The 18,116-nt window shown below is 41.5% G+C and overlaps 2 protein-coding genes across 2 annotated transcripts in view; one reads left to right on the top strand and one right to left on the bottom strand.

The window, feature by feature from the left end:
• Positions 1-2,219, bottom strand: part of RIOK1 (RIO kinase 1) — a 20,468-nt gene extending 18,249 nt beyond the window's left edge. Inside the window, exon 1 of the mRNA XM_010835840.1 lies at positions 252-2,219. The gene's annotated coding sequence lies outside the window, so the exon portion shown is untranslated. The remainder of the gene's footprint in view (positions 1-251) is intronic.
• Positions 420-18,116, top strand: part of CAGE1 (cancer antigen 1) — a 35,299-nt gene continuing 17,602 nt past the window's right edge. Inside the window, exons 1-3 of the mRNA XM_010835842.1 lie at positions 420-505; positions 4,993-5,513; positions 15,412-16,440. Of these exons, the coding sequence (XP_010834144.1) occupies positions 493-505; positions 4,993-5,513; positions 15,412-16,440 (1,563 nt within the window). The 5' untranslated portion in view covers positions 420-492. The remainder of the gene's footprint in view (positions 506-4,992; positions 5,514-15,411; positions 16,441-18,116) is intronic.

Here is an 18,116-nt window from a genome sequence, read left to right as displayed (position 1 = left end):
CCCCGAACGGAAACTGTGTTCCCGACGGAAGTTCCGCCTCGCGCGAGGGCTGAGCCCTGGAAATCGAGCTTCCGCGGAAGCCGTGGGGTGTGTGGCGGTCTTGGTGTGGTCGGTCCCCGCGGGTCCTGGGCTGGCCTTCCTTCCCGGAGCTCTCCGAGTCGGCTTGCCGCTTTGTCTCCTCCCGTGGAGGCACGTGTGTCAGCTCGGCCGGGGCCGCTGGCCCTGAGGGCTCACGCCGTGTAAGCCCCTACCTGTGTGAATGGAGACCTGGAGGCGCCCTTCGCCGGGCCCGCGGGCACGTCTGAGGGGACGTCGGATGGTCCGAGAGCCGGAACTCGGCGGCCGCGGCCGGGCGGACGTCACACAGGGGCGTTCCAGCGTGTCCGCGCCCAGGCGGCCAGGCGTTGAAGAAAAAGGTTGAAAGCGTTTTACCCGCGGTAGAGCCCAGTGCGCAGGGAGGAAGCCCGAAATCCTTATTTCGGATCAGAGACTATGGACCCTGGAAGTGAGCACACTTTTGCGACCTAAAAAATTTGTTACGATATTGTGAGGTGGAAGTAGGATGAGTGCTTTTCAGAAGTTAAACTTTGACTGAAAATTAAACTTGAGGATTTTTGCCAATAACCCCAGTGACACCTCTTTTCATTCCTGTCCTAAAACAGCTTAGAAGTATCTCTGGAATATCTATCCAATCACTTGAATAAGTTTTTTTGTTATGTGTGGCAGAAGTCGGGTGAGGACAGAATGAAATGAAAAACGTAAGCCTAACTAAAAAAACAAAAAAAGGCAAATTGGTAGGTCATGCCATAGGAACAGAGTTGTAAAAGTTATAATTTGAAGTTCTGGGTTCGCAGACAAAATTTTGAAGAAATAAGGGCCTAGTAGTTTTTTGTTCTTGGAGAGCAAAAGCATGCTTTAGTCCTCCTCCACCACGGCCCACACAGTATTTATATGTTTGGAAGACAGCGGGAAAAGTGAGTGTAAAGTCGGGTCTTTCACCAATCCCGACTAGGCTGCTTGGCTCACTGGCTTGTCATCAAATGATGACAGATTTGAGAAAAACCTCAATGAATTATTAATTTGATAGTTCAATAAAATAACCCGAAAATTTATTAAATTGTTTTGATAGAAATATATCATTGGGGTGCAGGATTTAGTCAACATATTCTCTAAACACTGGTTGCTTTACTGAAGGGCATATTGAAAAACCTTAAGTGGATTCTTTTTGTTGTGTTGCTGTTCAGTTGCTAAGTCATGTGTTTGCAACCCCATGGACTGTAGCCCACTAGGCTTCTCTGTCCCTGGGATTCTCCAGGCAAGAATACTGGAGTGGGTTGCCATTTCCTTCTCCAGGACTCCTCTTGAGGTCTGTATAATATGTGAGTTCCGGCACTAACATGCTTGAAACAATGGTGAAGACTAAAATAGCAAACAAACAATGTGCTGAATTGTGAGACAGAAATTTAAAGACATTGTAGGAATTTTAAAACTAGATGAATGGTAAATAGGAAAGTTTTAGGAAGAGAAGCACCTGCCAGAGCAGATTATTGAAGTTGTAAGACACATGATCTGTTTGCAGGAGAGTAAGCCTGATCTGACTGGAGCAGAAGACTGGGTGGGTAATGTGGGTCCAGGCTACATAAGGCCTAGAAAGTCAAACAGAAGAATTGGATTCAGGGTAATATGATTGGGCAAGTTTTCTACTCCCATACCCTGACAGACCTGAGGAGGTCATGAGAATGTGGACCAGGATGATGCTACAGTGAGGGAAAGAAAGCATGGGTTATGAAAAACATCTTTAAAGGAGAAAAGGACAGGACCTGGTAACTGACTAGCCCATGGGTGATTAGGTAGAAGGATGTCAAAGACGTCTGGTTTTCAAGCCCAAGTGCCTTAGAGGATAAGCGTGGCGTAGGGAAGGGAGGAAAAACTGAAGTGTAATGTTGAGTTTCACTTGGTAATGAGGTGATAGAAAGTATCAAGTACATAGAAACAGTGTTTTGCAGACACTAACAGGTCTCTGATAATAGTGTGTCTTTTGATTAACAGGTCTCTGATAATAGTAAGTATCTTTTGATTAAGTGAGAGATCCTTTCACCTTCTGGGTCCCAACACTTCTTTTTGTACAAATCAGTATTTACTACCATACAAAGGTAGTAAAGGCAAAGGAGAAATGGAGATATACCCATCTGAATGCAGAGTTCCAAAGAAGAGCAAGGAGAGAGAAGAAAGCCTTCTTAAGTGATCAATGCAAAGAAATAGAGGAAAACAATAGAATAGGAAAGACTAGAGATCTCTTCAAGAAAATTAGAGATACCAAGGGAAAATTTCAGGCAAAGATGGGCATCATAAAGGACAGAAATGGTATGGACCTAACAGAACCAGAAAATAGAAGAGGTGGCAAGAATACACAGAAGAACTGCACAAAAAAGATCTTAATGACCCAGATAACCACCATGGTGTGATACTCACCTAAAGCCAGACATCCTGGAATTTGAAGTCAAGTGGACTTTGGGAAGCATCACTACAAACAAAGCTACTGGAGGTGATGAAATTCCAGCTGAGCTGTTTAAAATCCTGAAAGATGATGCTGTGAAAGTGCTGCAGTGAATATGCCAGCAAATTTGGAAAACTCAGCAGTGGCCACAGGACTGGAAAAGGTCAGTTTTCATTCCAGTCCTGAAGAAAGGCAGTGCTAAAGAATGTTAAAACTACTGCACAGTCATACTTGTCTCACATGCTAGCAAAGTAATGCTCATAATTTTCCAAGCTGGGTTTCAATAAACTGAGAACTTTCAGATGTTCAAACTGGATTTAGAAAAGGCAGAGGAACCAGAGGTCAGATTGCCAACATCAGTTGGGTCATAGAAAAAGCAAGAAAACTCAAAAAAGATCTGCTTCATTGACTATGCTACAACCTTTGTGTGCGTCACAACAAGCTGTGGAAAAGAGATGGGAATACCAGACCACCTGACCTGCCTCCTGAGAAACCTGTGTGCAGGTCAAAAAACAACAGTTAGAACCAGACATGGATCAATGGACTGATCCAAATTAGGAAAGGAGTACATCAAGGGTGTATATTGTCACCTTGCTTATTTAACTTATATGCAGAGTACATCATGCAAAATGCCAGGGTGGGTGAAGCACAAGCTGGAATCAAGATTGCCAGGAGAAGTATCAGTAACCTCAGATACACAGATGACACCACGCTTATGGCAGAAAGTGAAGAAGAACTAAAGAGCCTCTTGATGAAAGTGAAAGAGGAGCGTGAAAAAGTTGGCTTAAAACTCAACATTCAGAAAACGAAGATCATGGCATCTGGTCCCATCACTTCATGGCAAACAGATGGGGAAACAATGGAAATAGTGTCAGACTTTATTTTCTTGGGCTCCAAAACCACTGCAGATGGTGACTGCCAGCTATGATATTGAAAGACGCTTGCTTCTTGGAAGAAAAGCTATGACAGATCTAGATGGCGTATTAAAAAGCAGAGACATTACTTTGCCAACAAAGGTCCATCTAGTCAAAGCTATGATTTTTCCAGTAGTCATGCATGGGTGTGAGAGTTGGACCATAAAGATGGCTGAGCATTGAAGAATTGATGCTTTTGAGCTGTGGTGTTAGAGAAGACTCTTGAGTCCCTTGGACTGCAAGGAGATCAAACCAGTCAACCCTAAAGGAAATCAGTCTTGAATATTCATTGGATGGACTGATGCTGATGCTGAAGCTGAAGCTCCAATACTCTGGTCACCTGATGCAAAGAGCTGACTCACTGGAAAGGACCCTGTTGCTGGGCAAGATTGAAGGTGGGAAGAGAAGGGGATGACAGAGGGTGAGATTTTTGGATGGCGTCACTGACTTGATGGACACGAATTTGAGCAGACTTTGGGAGATGGTGAATGACAGAGAAGCCTGGAATGCTGCAGTCCATGGGGTCGCAAAGAGTTGGACACAGCTGAGGGACTAAACAACAACAACCATATAAAGTTACTGTGACTTTGTACCATACTCAGACTAGTTTTTTATTTTTCCAATAACTTTCACAAATGACATTTTAGATATTCCCCCCCTACACACACACACACACACACACACACAAACACCCAAGCACAGGGCCACCAACTTAAGTATGGGGCTTCCCTGATAGCTCAGTGGTAAAGAATTCGCCTGCAGTGCAGGAGACACAGGAGATGTGGGTTCGATCTCTGGGTTGGGAAGATCCCCTGGAGGAGGGCATGGCAACCCAGTCCAGTATTGTCAGGAAAATCCCGTGGACAGAGAAGCCTGGTGGGCTACAAAGCCATGGGGTCACAAAGAGTTGGACACCACTCACTGACCAAGGAGCAACAGCAGCAGCTTCAGTATAGCAGTTCTCTCTGGGTGGGGAAGAGGAAGGAATTTAGAAGGGAAGGGATATTTATTTGAAACACTTCTTTGCATGTTGTCTTTATTTGCTTCTGATTTTTAAAAATATTAAATCTGAATAACTTGTCATATTCAGAAACATAAATAGTATTCTAGAATCCCAGCTGCACTGCTTGCCAGCTGTTTCCCGGCAAGTGACTTAACATCTCTTATGTTTCCATTTCCTTATCTGTAAAAACGGGTAATAACAGTACCTAGTTCATGAGATTGTTGTGAAGTTAAACATGTCTATGTGTGTTTGCTATTACTATACACTGTGTGTTTTATTCTTTTGAAGCATTTTAAAATTAGAGTACAACAAAAGAATTTTGAAGATGCCTTAGAATTTGTTACAATGGTATTTGACAAAAATGAACTGTAAGAAGCTTCTTTGTGGTAGTTACTTGTTGACTTTTTCCTTCATGTAAAAAAGTTTTGTTGCAGCTGGTAGCACAAATAAACTTAATGAAAAAGGTTGAACTTATAATTCTTAAAAGACTCCAACAATTTATTTCGTAAGTGTGAATGTAACTGTTAATGCATAAATTTAATGCTAATTCTTATTTCCATCTTTCTTTTTCTAATAAGATGTCAACATTGGAAATTACTCACAGAATGTACTCACTCAGCCAATTGACACCAGCATTTCTTCCTTGAGACAATTTGAACCCCTTTGCCAGTTTCATCAGACAGACTCGTTTAATAATGAAATAGCATTTCAAGATCTGACAGAAAGCTTATCTTACACAGAGGAGCCAGAATTGCAGCATTATGTATGTGATGATGCAGAAGACACCAATATACAGGAAGACTCATTTAAGGAAGAAAACCCGATGGGAACTAGCACTTTCACCCATACAGATCAGTTTGCTCTTGAATGTGTCAGACAGCCTTCTAGAAGCCCACCTGTAATCCACTGCAGTGAAGAGACACTGAAATTCATGGAAATGCCACTGGCTAATAGTACTGCCACGGAATCTGCCCTCAATCCTAGTCAGTCTCAAGACTTTGTGTGTGAGGAAGAAGTACACAGTGATGTTGAACAACCATTTTATAAAGAAAATAACTTTAACTTGCTTGATCTGAGAGCTAATTATGAAACAGAGGAGGTAAGACTTTTAATGATTAGTCCATAGAGTATTAAAGGAAGTGTTTAAAAAAAAAAAAAAAAAATTACTGCTTATAACCGGAGGCTTTTGGAAGTAGTCCTAAATCATCAGTGTGAGGGACTTTGCTTCTCTGGGGGAACTGCCTTCTGAGATCTTCCTCAATTTAGAAACAATCCTTTCTAATGAAGTAAAATCCATACTTGGAGATTAGCTCTACCACATGATAATTTCTTTGAGGGTCAGGGTGCTGTCTTACTTATCCTTTTATGCACCCCAACATCTACATGATGCCTTGAGTATATCAATACTGAGCTTTTATGGCCTTCCCTGGTGGATCAGACAATAGAGAATCTGCCTGCAATGCAGGAGACCCAGGTTCAATCCCTAGGTTGGGAAGATTCCCTGGAGCAGGGAATGGCTACCCACTCCAGTATTCTTGCCTGGAGAATCCCATGAACAGAGGAGCCTGGTGGGCTACCGTCTGTGAGGTAGCATAGAGCTGGACACAACTGAGGGACTAACACTTTCCCTTTCAAGTTTTTATACTTAGTGAATTGTATTGGTTGGAACTCAGAAGTTTACAGTAAGGAAAAGGTTGAGAAGAGGAAGAAATGCAGAGATATTCATTAAATTATTTGACAAGAAAACTCATGACTTTTCTATTATGTGGAATTTCTACTGATCAGCAAAAAAAATATTTTTCTACCAAAGTGAAAACATGAATTTGTCTCTGAATTGTTAATTCTGGGTATGTAGTATCATAAGACAGAGAAGGCAATGGCACCCCACACCAGTACTCTTGCCTGGAAAATCCCATGGATGGAGGAGCCTGGCAGGCTTGCAGTCCATGGGGTCGTTAGAGTCAGACATGACTGAGCGACTTCACATTCACTTTACACTTTCATGCATTGGAGAAGGAAATGGCAACCCACTCCAGTGTTCTTGCCTGGAGAATCCCAGGGACGGGGAAGCCTGGTGGGCTGCTGTCTAAGGGGTCGCACAGAGTCGGGCACGACTGAAGTGACTTGGCAGCAGCAGTATCATAATAGCACTGAAGATGCCAACAGTATAAAGTCTATATAGTCTCTCAATTAAAAAAGAATTGGTGTGGGCAAATAGATAACAATCCAAAGGTAGCGTAAAGAGTATCTTTTCATTGTGAGTTTAGTGAGAAAAGCTATGGCTGTTATATTTCATTTACAAGTAAAGTCAGGATTTTTTTGTTCATTTTATTTGAAAGCAGCATTTAAAAGAGAAGTCTACTTACCTGTCTTGAGTTCTGGAAAATAACATTTTAAAAAGCTGCTGAATTAGGATTTCTTAAGATTGTAACTATTTCCATTGCATCTAGCCTTTCAGTCAGTCAGTAAATACTTTGAGGCATCTGTCATGTCTGAAGCCCTGTGCTATGTGTTGGTTATAGAATGGTTGACAAAACCAGAAACAAAAAGACGTGGGCTCTGTCCTCATGACAAGAACACTCTCATAGAGGAGACAGACATTAATCAAATAATCACATGAGTAAATATGAATTTTCAACTGGTAAGTGCTGCAAATAAAAGTTACATATAAAGTGTATATGTTATAAAATTACATATAAACTTGCAGCTGTGGTAAGCACTATAAAGTAAGATCGGAGTCTTCCTGTCCCTGGTCAGGGAGTTTGGGTAAGACTTCCCTGAAGTGTAGTGGTAACTGAGCTCAGCTCTGCAGGATGAATGGGGGTAGTTAGGTGGTGGGCGTAGGGGAGCATTCCATGCAGAAGTAGTGATAGCAACTAGTGTGAAAACCTTGTGGCTGCAGGAAGCATGGTCCCTTCCTTCGTGGGTCTGAAGGCAGCTTAGTGTTGCTGGGTTGGAAGGACGTTGTAGAGGATGGAAAGGTAGCTTGGGTTAGATATCAAGATCAGTATCAGAACCTTACAGGCCTCAGTAAGGATGGTTGTCTTTATCCCAGAACGATGAAGAAGCACTATAATATAAGGGTCCAATATCCCTAAATTCTATTTGGAAAGTTATTCAGCCCATCCCTTTAGAGATCTTTTACTAGCGTATTCTGTCATGTTCATTTTAGTGTTTCCTACAACTTCCCAGGGCTTCCCTGGTGGCTCAGATGGTAAAGTGTCTGCCTGCAGTGCAGGAGACCTGGGTTTGATGCCTGGGTCAGGAAGATCCCCTGGAGAAGGAAATGGCAACCCACTCCAGTGTTCTTGCCTGGAAAATTCCATGGACGGAGGAGCCTGGTAGGCTACAGTCCATAGGGTCTCAAAGAGTTGGACAAAACTGAGTGACCTCACCTTCACTTTCCTACAACATACTGTTTTTTTTTAACCCCCTTCTCCCAAATCTGTATTGTGAGCAGAAAGTCAGTCATGAGATATGTTCATCAGATTTTCTGATGTTCACATTAGAAATCATAGAATTGTGAGATAATGGCTTGATGAGGAATCAAAAGAGGGCTCACCATATATGATAAACCCACAGCAAACATTATCCTCAATGGTGACAAATTGAAAGCATTTCCCCTAAAGTCAGGAACAAGAAAAAGGTGCCCACTCTCACCACTACTATTCAGCATAGTTGTGGAAGTTTTAGCCACAGCAATCAGAGAAGAGAAAGAAATAAAAGGAATCCAGATTGGAAAAGAAGAAGTAAAACTCTCATTGTTTACAGATGACATGATCCTCTACATAGAAAACCCTAAAGACTCCACCAGAAAATTACTAGAGCTAATCAATGAATATAGTAAATTGCAGGATGTAAAATTAACACACAGAAATCCCTTCCATTCCTATACACTAACAATGAGAGAAATTAAGGAAATAATTCCATTCACCATTGCAACAAAAAGAATAAAATACTTAGGAATAAATCTACTTAAGAAAAAAAAAGACCTATATATAGAAAACTATAAAACACTGATGAAAGAAATCAAAGATGACACAAATAGATGGAGAAATATACCATGTTCATGAATCCAAAGAATCAATATAGTGAAAATGAGTATACTACCCAAAGCAATCTATAGAGTCAATGTAATCCCTATCAAGCTACCAACATTATTTTTCAGAGAACTAGAACAAATAATTTCACAATTTGTATGGAAATACAAAAAACCTCAAATAGCCAAAGCAATCTTGAGAAAGAAGAATGGAACTGGAGGAATTAGCCTGCCTGACTTCAGACTATACTACAAAGCTACAGTCATCAAGACAGTATGGTACTGGCACAAAGACAGAAATATAGATCAGTGGAACAAAATAGAAAGCCCAGAGATAAATCCACGCATCTATGGACACCTTATCTTTGACAAAGGAGGCAAAAATATACAATGGAGAAAAGACAATCACTTTAACAAGTGGTGCTGGGAAAACTGGTCAACCACTTGTAAAAGAATGAAACCAGAACACTTTCTAACACCATACACAAAAATAAATTCAAAATGGATTAAAGATCTAAATGTAAGAGCAGAAACTATAAAACTCCTAGAGGAAAACAGGCAAAACACTCTCTGACATAAATCACAGAAGGATCCTCTATGACCCACTTCCCAGAGTAATGGAAATAAAAGCAAAAACAAATGGGATCTAATTAAACTTAAAAGCTTTTGCACAACAAAGGAAGCTATAGGCAAGGTGAAAAGACAGCCTTCAGAATGGGAGAAAATAATAACAAAGCAACTAACAGAATTAATCTCAAAAATATACAAGCAACTCCTGCAGCTCAATTCCAGAAAAATAAACAACCCAATCAAAAAATGGGCCAAAGAACTAAACAGACATTTCTCGAAAGAAGACATACAGATGGCTAACAAACACATGAAAAGATGCTCAACATCACTCATTATCAGAGAAATGCAAATCAAAACCACAATGAGGTACCATCTCAAGCCAGTGAGGATGGCTGCTATCAAAAAGTCTACAAACAATAAATGCTGGAGAGGGTGTGGAGAAAAAGGAACCCTCTTATGCTGTTGGTGGGAATGCAAACTAGTACAGCCACTATGAAGAACAGTGTGGAGATTCCTTAAAAAACTGGAAATAGAACTGCCATACGACCCAGCAATCCCACTGCTGGGCACACACACCAAGGAAACCAGAATTGAAAGAGACATGTGTACCCCAATGTTCATCGCAGCACTGTTTACAATAGCCTGGACATGGGAGCAACCTAGATGTCCATCAGCAGATGAATGGATAAGAAAGCTGTAGTACATATACACCATGGAATATTACTCAGCTATTAAAAAGAATGCATTTGAATCAGTTCTAATGAGGTGGATGAAACTGGAGCCTATTATACAGAGTGAAGTAAGTCAGAAAGAAAAACACCAATATAGTATATTAAGGCATATATATGGAATTTAGAAAGATGGTAATGATGACCCTGTATGTGAGACAGCGAAAGAGACACAGATGTAAAGAACAGTCTTTTGGACTCTGTGGGAGAAGGCAAGGGTGGGATGATTTGAGAGGGTAGCATTGAAATGTGTGTATTATTTGTGAAGTGGATCGTTGATCCAGGTTCGATGCATGAGACAGGGTGCTCAGGCCTGGTGCACTGGGATGACTCTGGGAGGTGGGATGGGGAGGGAGGTGGGGGGGCTTCTGGATGGGAAACACGTGCACCTGTGGCTGATTCATGTTGGTGTTTGACAAAAACCACTACAATATTGTAAAGTAGTTAGCCTCCAATTAAAATAAATAAATTTAAAAAAAAGGCTTTAGAGAGGACAAAAAAAAAGGGGGGCTCACAAGAGAGGGTTGTCAGCATCATGGTAGATTGAGATATTCTCTCTGTCTCTGCTTTTCAATCTACAATTAGTAAAACATCCACAGCTCAACAGATGTGGCTCTCCCCAACACACCAGGATGCTGGAGAATTCCACACATCCATACATCTAAAGGAGGGTGGACTGGAGCACACAGAGGAGGCCGCACTGGGGGACTGTGGAGATTGTGCCTGAGATCGTGGTCCTCCCGGGGTGGCAGCTGAGCCCACAGCCTCAAAGAACCCAGCAGCAGGAGGAGAGGCGGCACCCACAACCTCCTGGCCGCTAGCCAACCGTGGGTGACTGGCAGCAGTGGAAGTGGGGCCTGCAACCATCTCTCCAGCTCCAGAGGCACCCATAACTGCCCCCCATCAATCCAGCCCACAGTGGCAGCACCCAGGAATCTGATGACACCCAACTCCTCCCAGCTCTCCCCCTCCCTGCATGCGGTAGAGCCTGTGACTCAGGAGATTTTGGACAGGGCAGAAGCAGTGCCCCAGAGCCTCAGGCGGTGACATCAACAGCAGCAAGACACAGCCACCCTAGAGGTACAGGCAGCGACAGCAAGGGCGCCTATCAGAGCCATGAGGGTGGGTAGTGCCAACTGCCAAAGGTAACCAGAGCTAGCGCAGGAAAGAGAAACCAAAGACTTAAGCCATAGATGCCACCTCCTGGCAAACAAAAGAAAGGCCTCTAATTTCTAACCCACTGAGTCATTAGAATCAAGAAAAATTAAAGCATCTTCACCTAAAGAAGGAGGGTTTTTTGCTACTTCAGATTCAGTGTGCCAGGGAACAACAAGGCACCAAGGGCTAGCCACAGTAACACTACCATGAAAAGAAAACGGCGGTTCTCCAGAAACTAGACTTAACGTCCATGGAATACTGAGATCTAGCTGACAGTACGTTCAAAATAGGTGTCATAAACTCGAGGAGCTATGAGAAAGCTCAGAAAGCCAGTTCAATGAGCTAAGGAATCAAGTTTATTAACGGAAGGAACATTTTACCAAAATGTTGAAACTCCAAAAAAAAGAACCAAACAAATTCTGGAGCTGAAGGACTCAATAATGAACAAGATGAAGAAGGGATTAAAAAGCCTTGGAAATAGAGCAGACTATTTGGAAGAGAGGATTAACAAGCTTAGGGATAGAAACCTAATAGAAGTGATGCAGGTAGAAGAGGAAAGAGAATCTTTAAAAGTGAGGAAATTCTGTGAGAGCTGCACAACTCTTTTAGGAAGGACAAGGGTAGGGTAATGGGAAATCCCAGAGGGAGAGACGAGAGAGAAGGAGAAGGGAGCAGAGAGTTTAAATAATAGCTAAGGGACTTCCCTGGTGGTCCAGTGGTTAAGACTTCACCCTTCCAGTGCAGGGGGCATGGGTTCGGTCCCTGGGCAGGGTACTAAGATCGTACATGTCACAGTTCAGTTCAGTCGCTCAGTCGTGTCCGACTCTTTGCGACCCCATAAATCGCAGCATGCCAGGCCTCCCTGTCCATCACCAATTCCCACATATCACAAGGGATAGCCAAAAGATAAATAGAAATAAGGATTACTAAAACCAAGAGCATATCAGGGATGTAAAAAGATTAAGGTTTTTTTTTTTAATAGCTAACCTAAAAAAATAGCAAACCTAAGAAAAGAACTATATACAAATCTATGAAGCTAAGAAATCATTGCTAGTAGATCTTCTCTAAGACATGTGGTGCTAAAACTGTCAAAAATCAATGACAAAGAGGTGTTAAATACAATGTGATACTCTGGACTGGAATTTGCTATTAAATGTGCCATGGTATATAAGACATTAACATTAAAGGACCCTGGGTGAGAGGTATAGAGTACTCTTTATGCTTATAACTTTTTCATAAATCTAAAATTATTCCAGAATAAAAGTTTTATTAAAATAGAATATTTTAAAAAGGGAAAAAAGGATGGTTATCTATAAAGGAACCCCCATTAGGCTATCAGCAGATTTTTCAGCTGTAACTATAGGCCAGGAAGGAATGGAATAAAATTCTCAAAATAGTGAAAGATAAAAACTGTGAGTCAAAAATACTTTATCCAAAAAAGTTATCATTCATATATGAAGGAGAAATACAGACTCTCAGACAGACAAAAGCTGAAGGAGTTCATTACATTAGACCTGGCTTACAAGAGATGTTGAAATGAGCTCTTAGGCCCAAAATAAAAATGCAGAATACACAAAACTTTGAGTAAGATGATAAATAGTCAGAAAATTGCAACTTTATGTCAGAATAGATTATTAACACTGTATTATACCATAAATGTCAAGGGAAAAAAGAGCAGAAAAAGTAACTATAACTACTTCAAATTGGTAATAAATTTACAACATTAAAGGATAATTTGAGACAGCAAAGACAAAAGAGGAAGAGGAAAAGGACAGAACCTGTATAGGCATATGAAGATCAGATGCTGTCAGCAGAGAAAAAGGACTGTTTTATCTATAAGATGTTTTATACAAACCTCATGATAACCACAAAATAAAGATCTAGAGCAAAGATGTGAAACATAAAAAAGAGAAACATCATAGAAAACCACCAAACCAGAACAGCAGACAGAAACACAAGAAAAATAAACAGTGGACATACAGAGCAATCAGAAAATAAAAGATAAAACCAAGTTCTCATCTGTCAAGAATCATCCTAAATGTACATGGATTTAATTCATCAATCAAAAGGCAGATTGGTTGGGGCTTCCCTGGTGGTGCACTGGTTGAAAATTCACCTGCCAATGCAATGGACGCGGTTTCAATCCCTGCTCCAGGAAGATCCCACATGCCTCAGAGCAACTAAGCCCATGTACCACAACTGTGGAGCAGGTGCTTTAGAGCCCATGGACCTCAGTAAGAGAAGCCGCTGCAATGAGAAGCACAGCTCAATAGAGAGAAACTAGAGAAAGCTTGCATGGAGCAAATAAGACTCAGCACACTCAAAAATAAGTAAACGTGAGTGAAAGTCACTCAGGTCGTGTCCGACTCTGTGACCCCATGGACTATACAGTCCATGGAAATCTCCAGGCCAGAATACTGGAGTGGGTAGCCTGTCCGTCCTCCAGGGGATCTTCCCAACCCAGGGATCGAACCCAGGTCTCCCACTTCACAGGCGGGTTCTGTACCAGCTGAGCCACCAGGGAAGCCCAAGAAGACTGGAGTGAGTAGCCTCTCCCTTCTCCACAGGATCTTCCCCACCCAGGAATGCAACCAGGGTCTCCTGCATTGCAGGCAGATTCTTTACCAACTGAGCTATGAGAGAAGTCCTCATACCTCATACCTCAACAAAGAGTAGCCCCTGCTCTCCAAAACTAGAGAAATCTTGCGTGCAGCAAATAAGACTCAGCACAGTCAAAAATAAATAAATAAATCTTAAAAAAAAAAAAAAAAGTGGTTGGATGGATTAAAAAGCAAGACCTCCCCGCCCCCAAAAGAGATATATTAAAAACGAGATCCAGCTGTCTACTCCCTCCAGTAAACTCACTTCAGCTTTAAAGATAAACGTAGACTCAAAATGAAAGGATGAAGATGATGTCCAAAGCAAATGGTAGCTAAAAGAAATTGAGTGTAGCTATGTTCATATCTGACAAAATAGACTCCAAACTCCAAACCAAAAAAGGTAACGAGACAAAGATGGACATATAAAAACAATAAATCTATCATAGACAGTATAATCAGTGAATTGGCCTTAGCAATATCTTTGGGTATATATCCTCAGGCAAGGAAAACAAAAGCAAAAATAAATGGGACCTCATCAAACTAAAAAGTTTTTGCACAGTGAAGGAAACTATCTATAAAATACAAAGACAACCTGCCAACTGGGAAAAGATGTTTGCAAACCACATAACCAATAAGGGGTTAGTATCCAAAATATATATAGAATTCATACAACTCAATAACAACAAAAAAATCTAATTAAAAAATTAGCAGAGGAGCCAAATAGACATTTTTCCGAAGAAGACATACCGGTGGCCAACAGGCACATGAAAAGATGTTCAACATTGCTGATTGTTGCTGCTGCTGCTGCTGCTAAGTTGCTTCAATCGTGTCCGACTCTGTGCGACCCCATAGACGGCAGCCCACCAGGCTCCCCCATCCCTGGGATTCTCCAGGCAAGAACACTGGAGTGGGTTGCCATTTCCTTCTCCAATGCATGAAAGCGAAAAGTGAAAGTGAAGTCGTGTCTGACTCTTCTGCAACCCCATGGACTGCAGCCCACCAGGCTCCTCGGTCCATGGGATTTTCCAGGCAAGAGTACTGGAGTGGGGTAAGGTGGGGTGCCATTGCCTTCTCTGACCTAAGTGCCTATCAATGGATAAAGGGATAAAGAAGGTATTTCGTATATTTACAATAGAATACTACTCAGTCATAAAGATGAAATTTTGCCATTTGTGGCAACATGGATGGGTGGATCGTGAGGGTATCATGCTAAGTAAAATAAGTCAGGTGGGGAAAAACAAATATGATTTCATTCATATATGGGATACAAAAAAACCCAAACAAAAACCAAAAAATAAATGAACAAAATAAATGAAATGAGTAAAATGGATCAACTGTATGGTGATAAATGGAAACTAAATGTTTGGTGGTGAGTATGCTGTAGTGTAAACAGAAGTAGAAATGTAATGTACACATGAGGCTTACATAATGTTAAAAACCAACATTACCTCAAAAATAATTTTTTAAATGTCTTTGCAGATTTAGGGTAATGAATAACTTTGTTTTAATTCATTTGAAGTCAAAGGAAATATCTTGTATGTATCCAGAAAAGTTTGTGTCATAGAAGATGGTGAGAACAATTATGTAAAATTTAAAAATAAAATAAAATTAGAAAAAAAAAAGAAGATGGTGAGAGTATCAATATTTAATTTTTTTTTTGTAAAAGTATAATACAGATACCATACCTGCTGTGCTGCTAAGTGCAGTACATGACATTCAGCAATTAATACTTAAGTATTTTTGTTAATTAGATATTAGTGTTGGACGTACACGTCTTCCCTATTATTTCAGAGCTGAGAAAACCAAATTTAGGGATCCAGTGTTCAAGGGCAGCTCTCTTTGACCTCAAAGCTCATGATATTTCTACTCTTTCAGACTTATTTTACTTACTGTAATTTACAGATTGCAGGTTCTTCCAAAGGAGTACAGAATTCTATGGATATTCCTGAGATGTCAGTCAGACACCAAAAGGAAGTCCCAGAAAAAGGCAGGTGGAGTCCACAGATGGTCTCAACTTGGGCTCCTACAGGCATTTGTTGGAGCGATGGAGCGTCTCAGGAGGCCTGCTTGATACCTGACGCAGAGCAGAGCTTGGAAAGCTTACAACCTCTGGAAGAGGACATGGCTTTAAATGAAGTCCTACGGAAATTAAAACTTGCTAACAAAGAACAGGAAACTCGGATCCAAGACCTAGAGCATCGTAACACGTATTTAGAGAAGAAGGTTGAAGAACTACAGATGAATACGACTAAACAGCACGTGTTTGTGGACATCATCAATAAGCTAAAGGAGAAGGTCGAAGAGTTAATTGAAGAAAAGTACAGAATAAAGCTAGAGAAGAATGATACAGAGAAGGCACTGCAGAGTTTGCATGAGATTTTAGTTACCACCCAAAACCACCTTAAGGAATGCAGGAGTGAAAAGGAAACCTTACAGTTAGAGTTTAAGAAACTCAAGGGCAATTATGCTAGCCTAGAGGAAAGGTACATGACTCAGTGCATGGAGATGGACAGCGCCTTGAGCAAGAAAGAAGAAGAGATAGAAAGACTGCAGCAACTCAAAGGAGAACTGGAAAAGGCCACCAGTGCCGCTCTGGATTTGTTGAAAAGGGGGAGAGAGACCAGAGAGCAAGAGGTCCTGTCTTTACGGGAGGAATTTCAGAAACGTGAAAGGAAACACCTGGATGAAAGAGAGAATCTGAAATCTAAACTCGAGAAATTGGTCGCTCAGGTTCAGAAGGTGCAATTCCTATCCGACAGTGAAAAGGCTAAGAATGCAGAACTCCAGCAGCAGATCGACGAGGTAAAAAATGAAAACACAAAACATCAGCAGCAGGTTGCAAGGAGTGAGGAGCAAAATTGTGTCCCTAAATGTGAGATAGCTCGACTCAAGGAGATCTTAGAGGGTGTAACAGAGTCAGATGTGGCCAAGGTATTATCACAAATTCAGAATCTCTAAGGCAGAATTTCAGGAGTTTCTAATAGTCTGCTGAGGCGTATTTGGGCGTGGCCCATACCCTAATTTGTTGGCGGAGAGAATTAACAACCAAGAAGAGAGAAATGATGGAGAAGGTGCCACAGGTTTGGACGAGTTTCTTTGGGTCTCAGATACTCACATTAAAGAACAGCCATTCCTGGCCTCTTGCAATTATATTGGTAGAGTTGCAAATGAATGTGGGAATTTTGTGGGTACCTAGGAGCCTGGTATGGAGAAGGCAATGGCACCCCACTCCAGTACTCTTGCCTGGAAAATCCCATGGACAGAGGAGCCTGAAGGGCTGCAGTCCATGGGGTCGCCGAGGGTCGGACACGACTGAGCGACTTCACTTTCACTTTTCGCTTTCATGCATTGGAGAAGGAAATGGCAACCCACTCCAGTGTTCTTGCCTGCAGAATCCCAGGGACGGGGGAGCCTGGTGGGCTGCCGTCTATGGATGGGGTCGCACAGAGTCGGACACGACTGAAGCGACTTAGCACACGTGCAGGCACTCGTACATGACCAATCATCCGAAGCTTCCTCGAGAAAAGATTTTCTGAGTGAGGATCTCAGTCTTTTCATGCCATGTCTGCCTATTCAACAGTAAAACTAAATAATACAGCTGCATATTTGGTTTACAAGGCAAAACCTACATCATATCACACAGTAATCTTGTAAAGTTATTAACATTTTTACTGAGATGGCACATCCACGAGTTTCAGGTGTGCAGCATAAAGATTCAATATCTGTATGTATTGCAAAATGATCATTCGTTAAGAACAACATGAGAGCCTCGTATCAATGTGTTTGGAGAACCTGTATTTTGTATTTGCAGTTCAGATGGCTTTTTTTGGCAGACAACTGGAAGCCTGTCTTGGTAGTGATAATCCTCACAAGCCAGAGCACATCTGCTCTATTCCAGTTTTGTAGGCCTGCCTTAAAATATCTGTAGTGCAATCTTATTAACTCTATTAGAAGGCTAATCTGAGTCAGAAAATGCATACGTTTATTTTTATATTTGTCATAATAACTTAAACTGAACTGATCTGTTGCTCAAAGATGTCCTTAGAAGACTTACTTTTGTGAATATCTAATCCGTATTAAGTATTGTTTGCAAGACAGGATCCTATTATTTTTAATGGCTCTTAGAAAAATACTGTTCTCATGGGACTGGAAATTCTCTCTGTCATCTTTTCTCCAGAAAGAAGAAAGGATTATCTAAGCCAGTGTGATTCTCAAACATTAGCATTCATCAACCTCAGCTATGAAACTGCAGATTGCAGGGACCACCCCAGAGTCTCTGATTCAGTGAGGTGGGGCCTGGGGATTTGCATCTCCAGGAAGATCTTAGGGACTCACTGATGCTCCTGGCTCCAAGGTCATGCTTTGATAAGTACTGACCTAAGCAGGTCGGGAAGATCCCCTGGAGAAGGGAACAGCAACCCACTCCACTATTCTTGTCTGAAGAGTCCCATGGACAGAGGAGCCTGGCGGGCTACAGTCCATGGGGTCAAGAAGAGTTGAAACACAGCTGAGCAACTAACACTTTAATTTTCACTTTCAGCCTAAGCAAAGATGACCTTCAGTTTGGCTGTTAACCAAAGCATGACAAATTTTGAATTAGTAAACAC

This window comes from Bison bison, unplaced genomic scaffold (assembly GCF_000754665.1).
Source record: "Bison bison bison isolate TAMUID 2011002044 unplaced genomic scaffold, Bison_UMD1.0 scf7180017864053, whole genome shotgun sequence".
Classification (NCBI taxonomy): domain Eukaryota; kingdom Metazoa; phylum Chordata; class Mammalia; order Artiodactyla; family Bovidae; genus Bison; species Bison bison.
The sequence above is the reverse complement of the archived record's forward strand: the minus strand, read 5'-3'. Positions and strand labels throughout refer to the sequence as shown.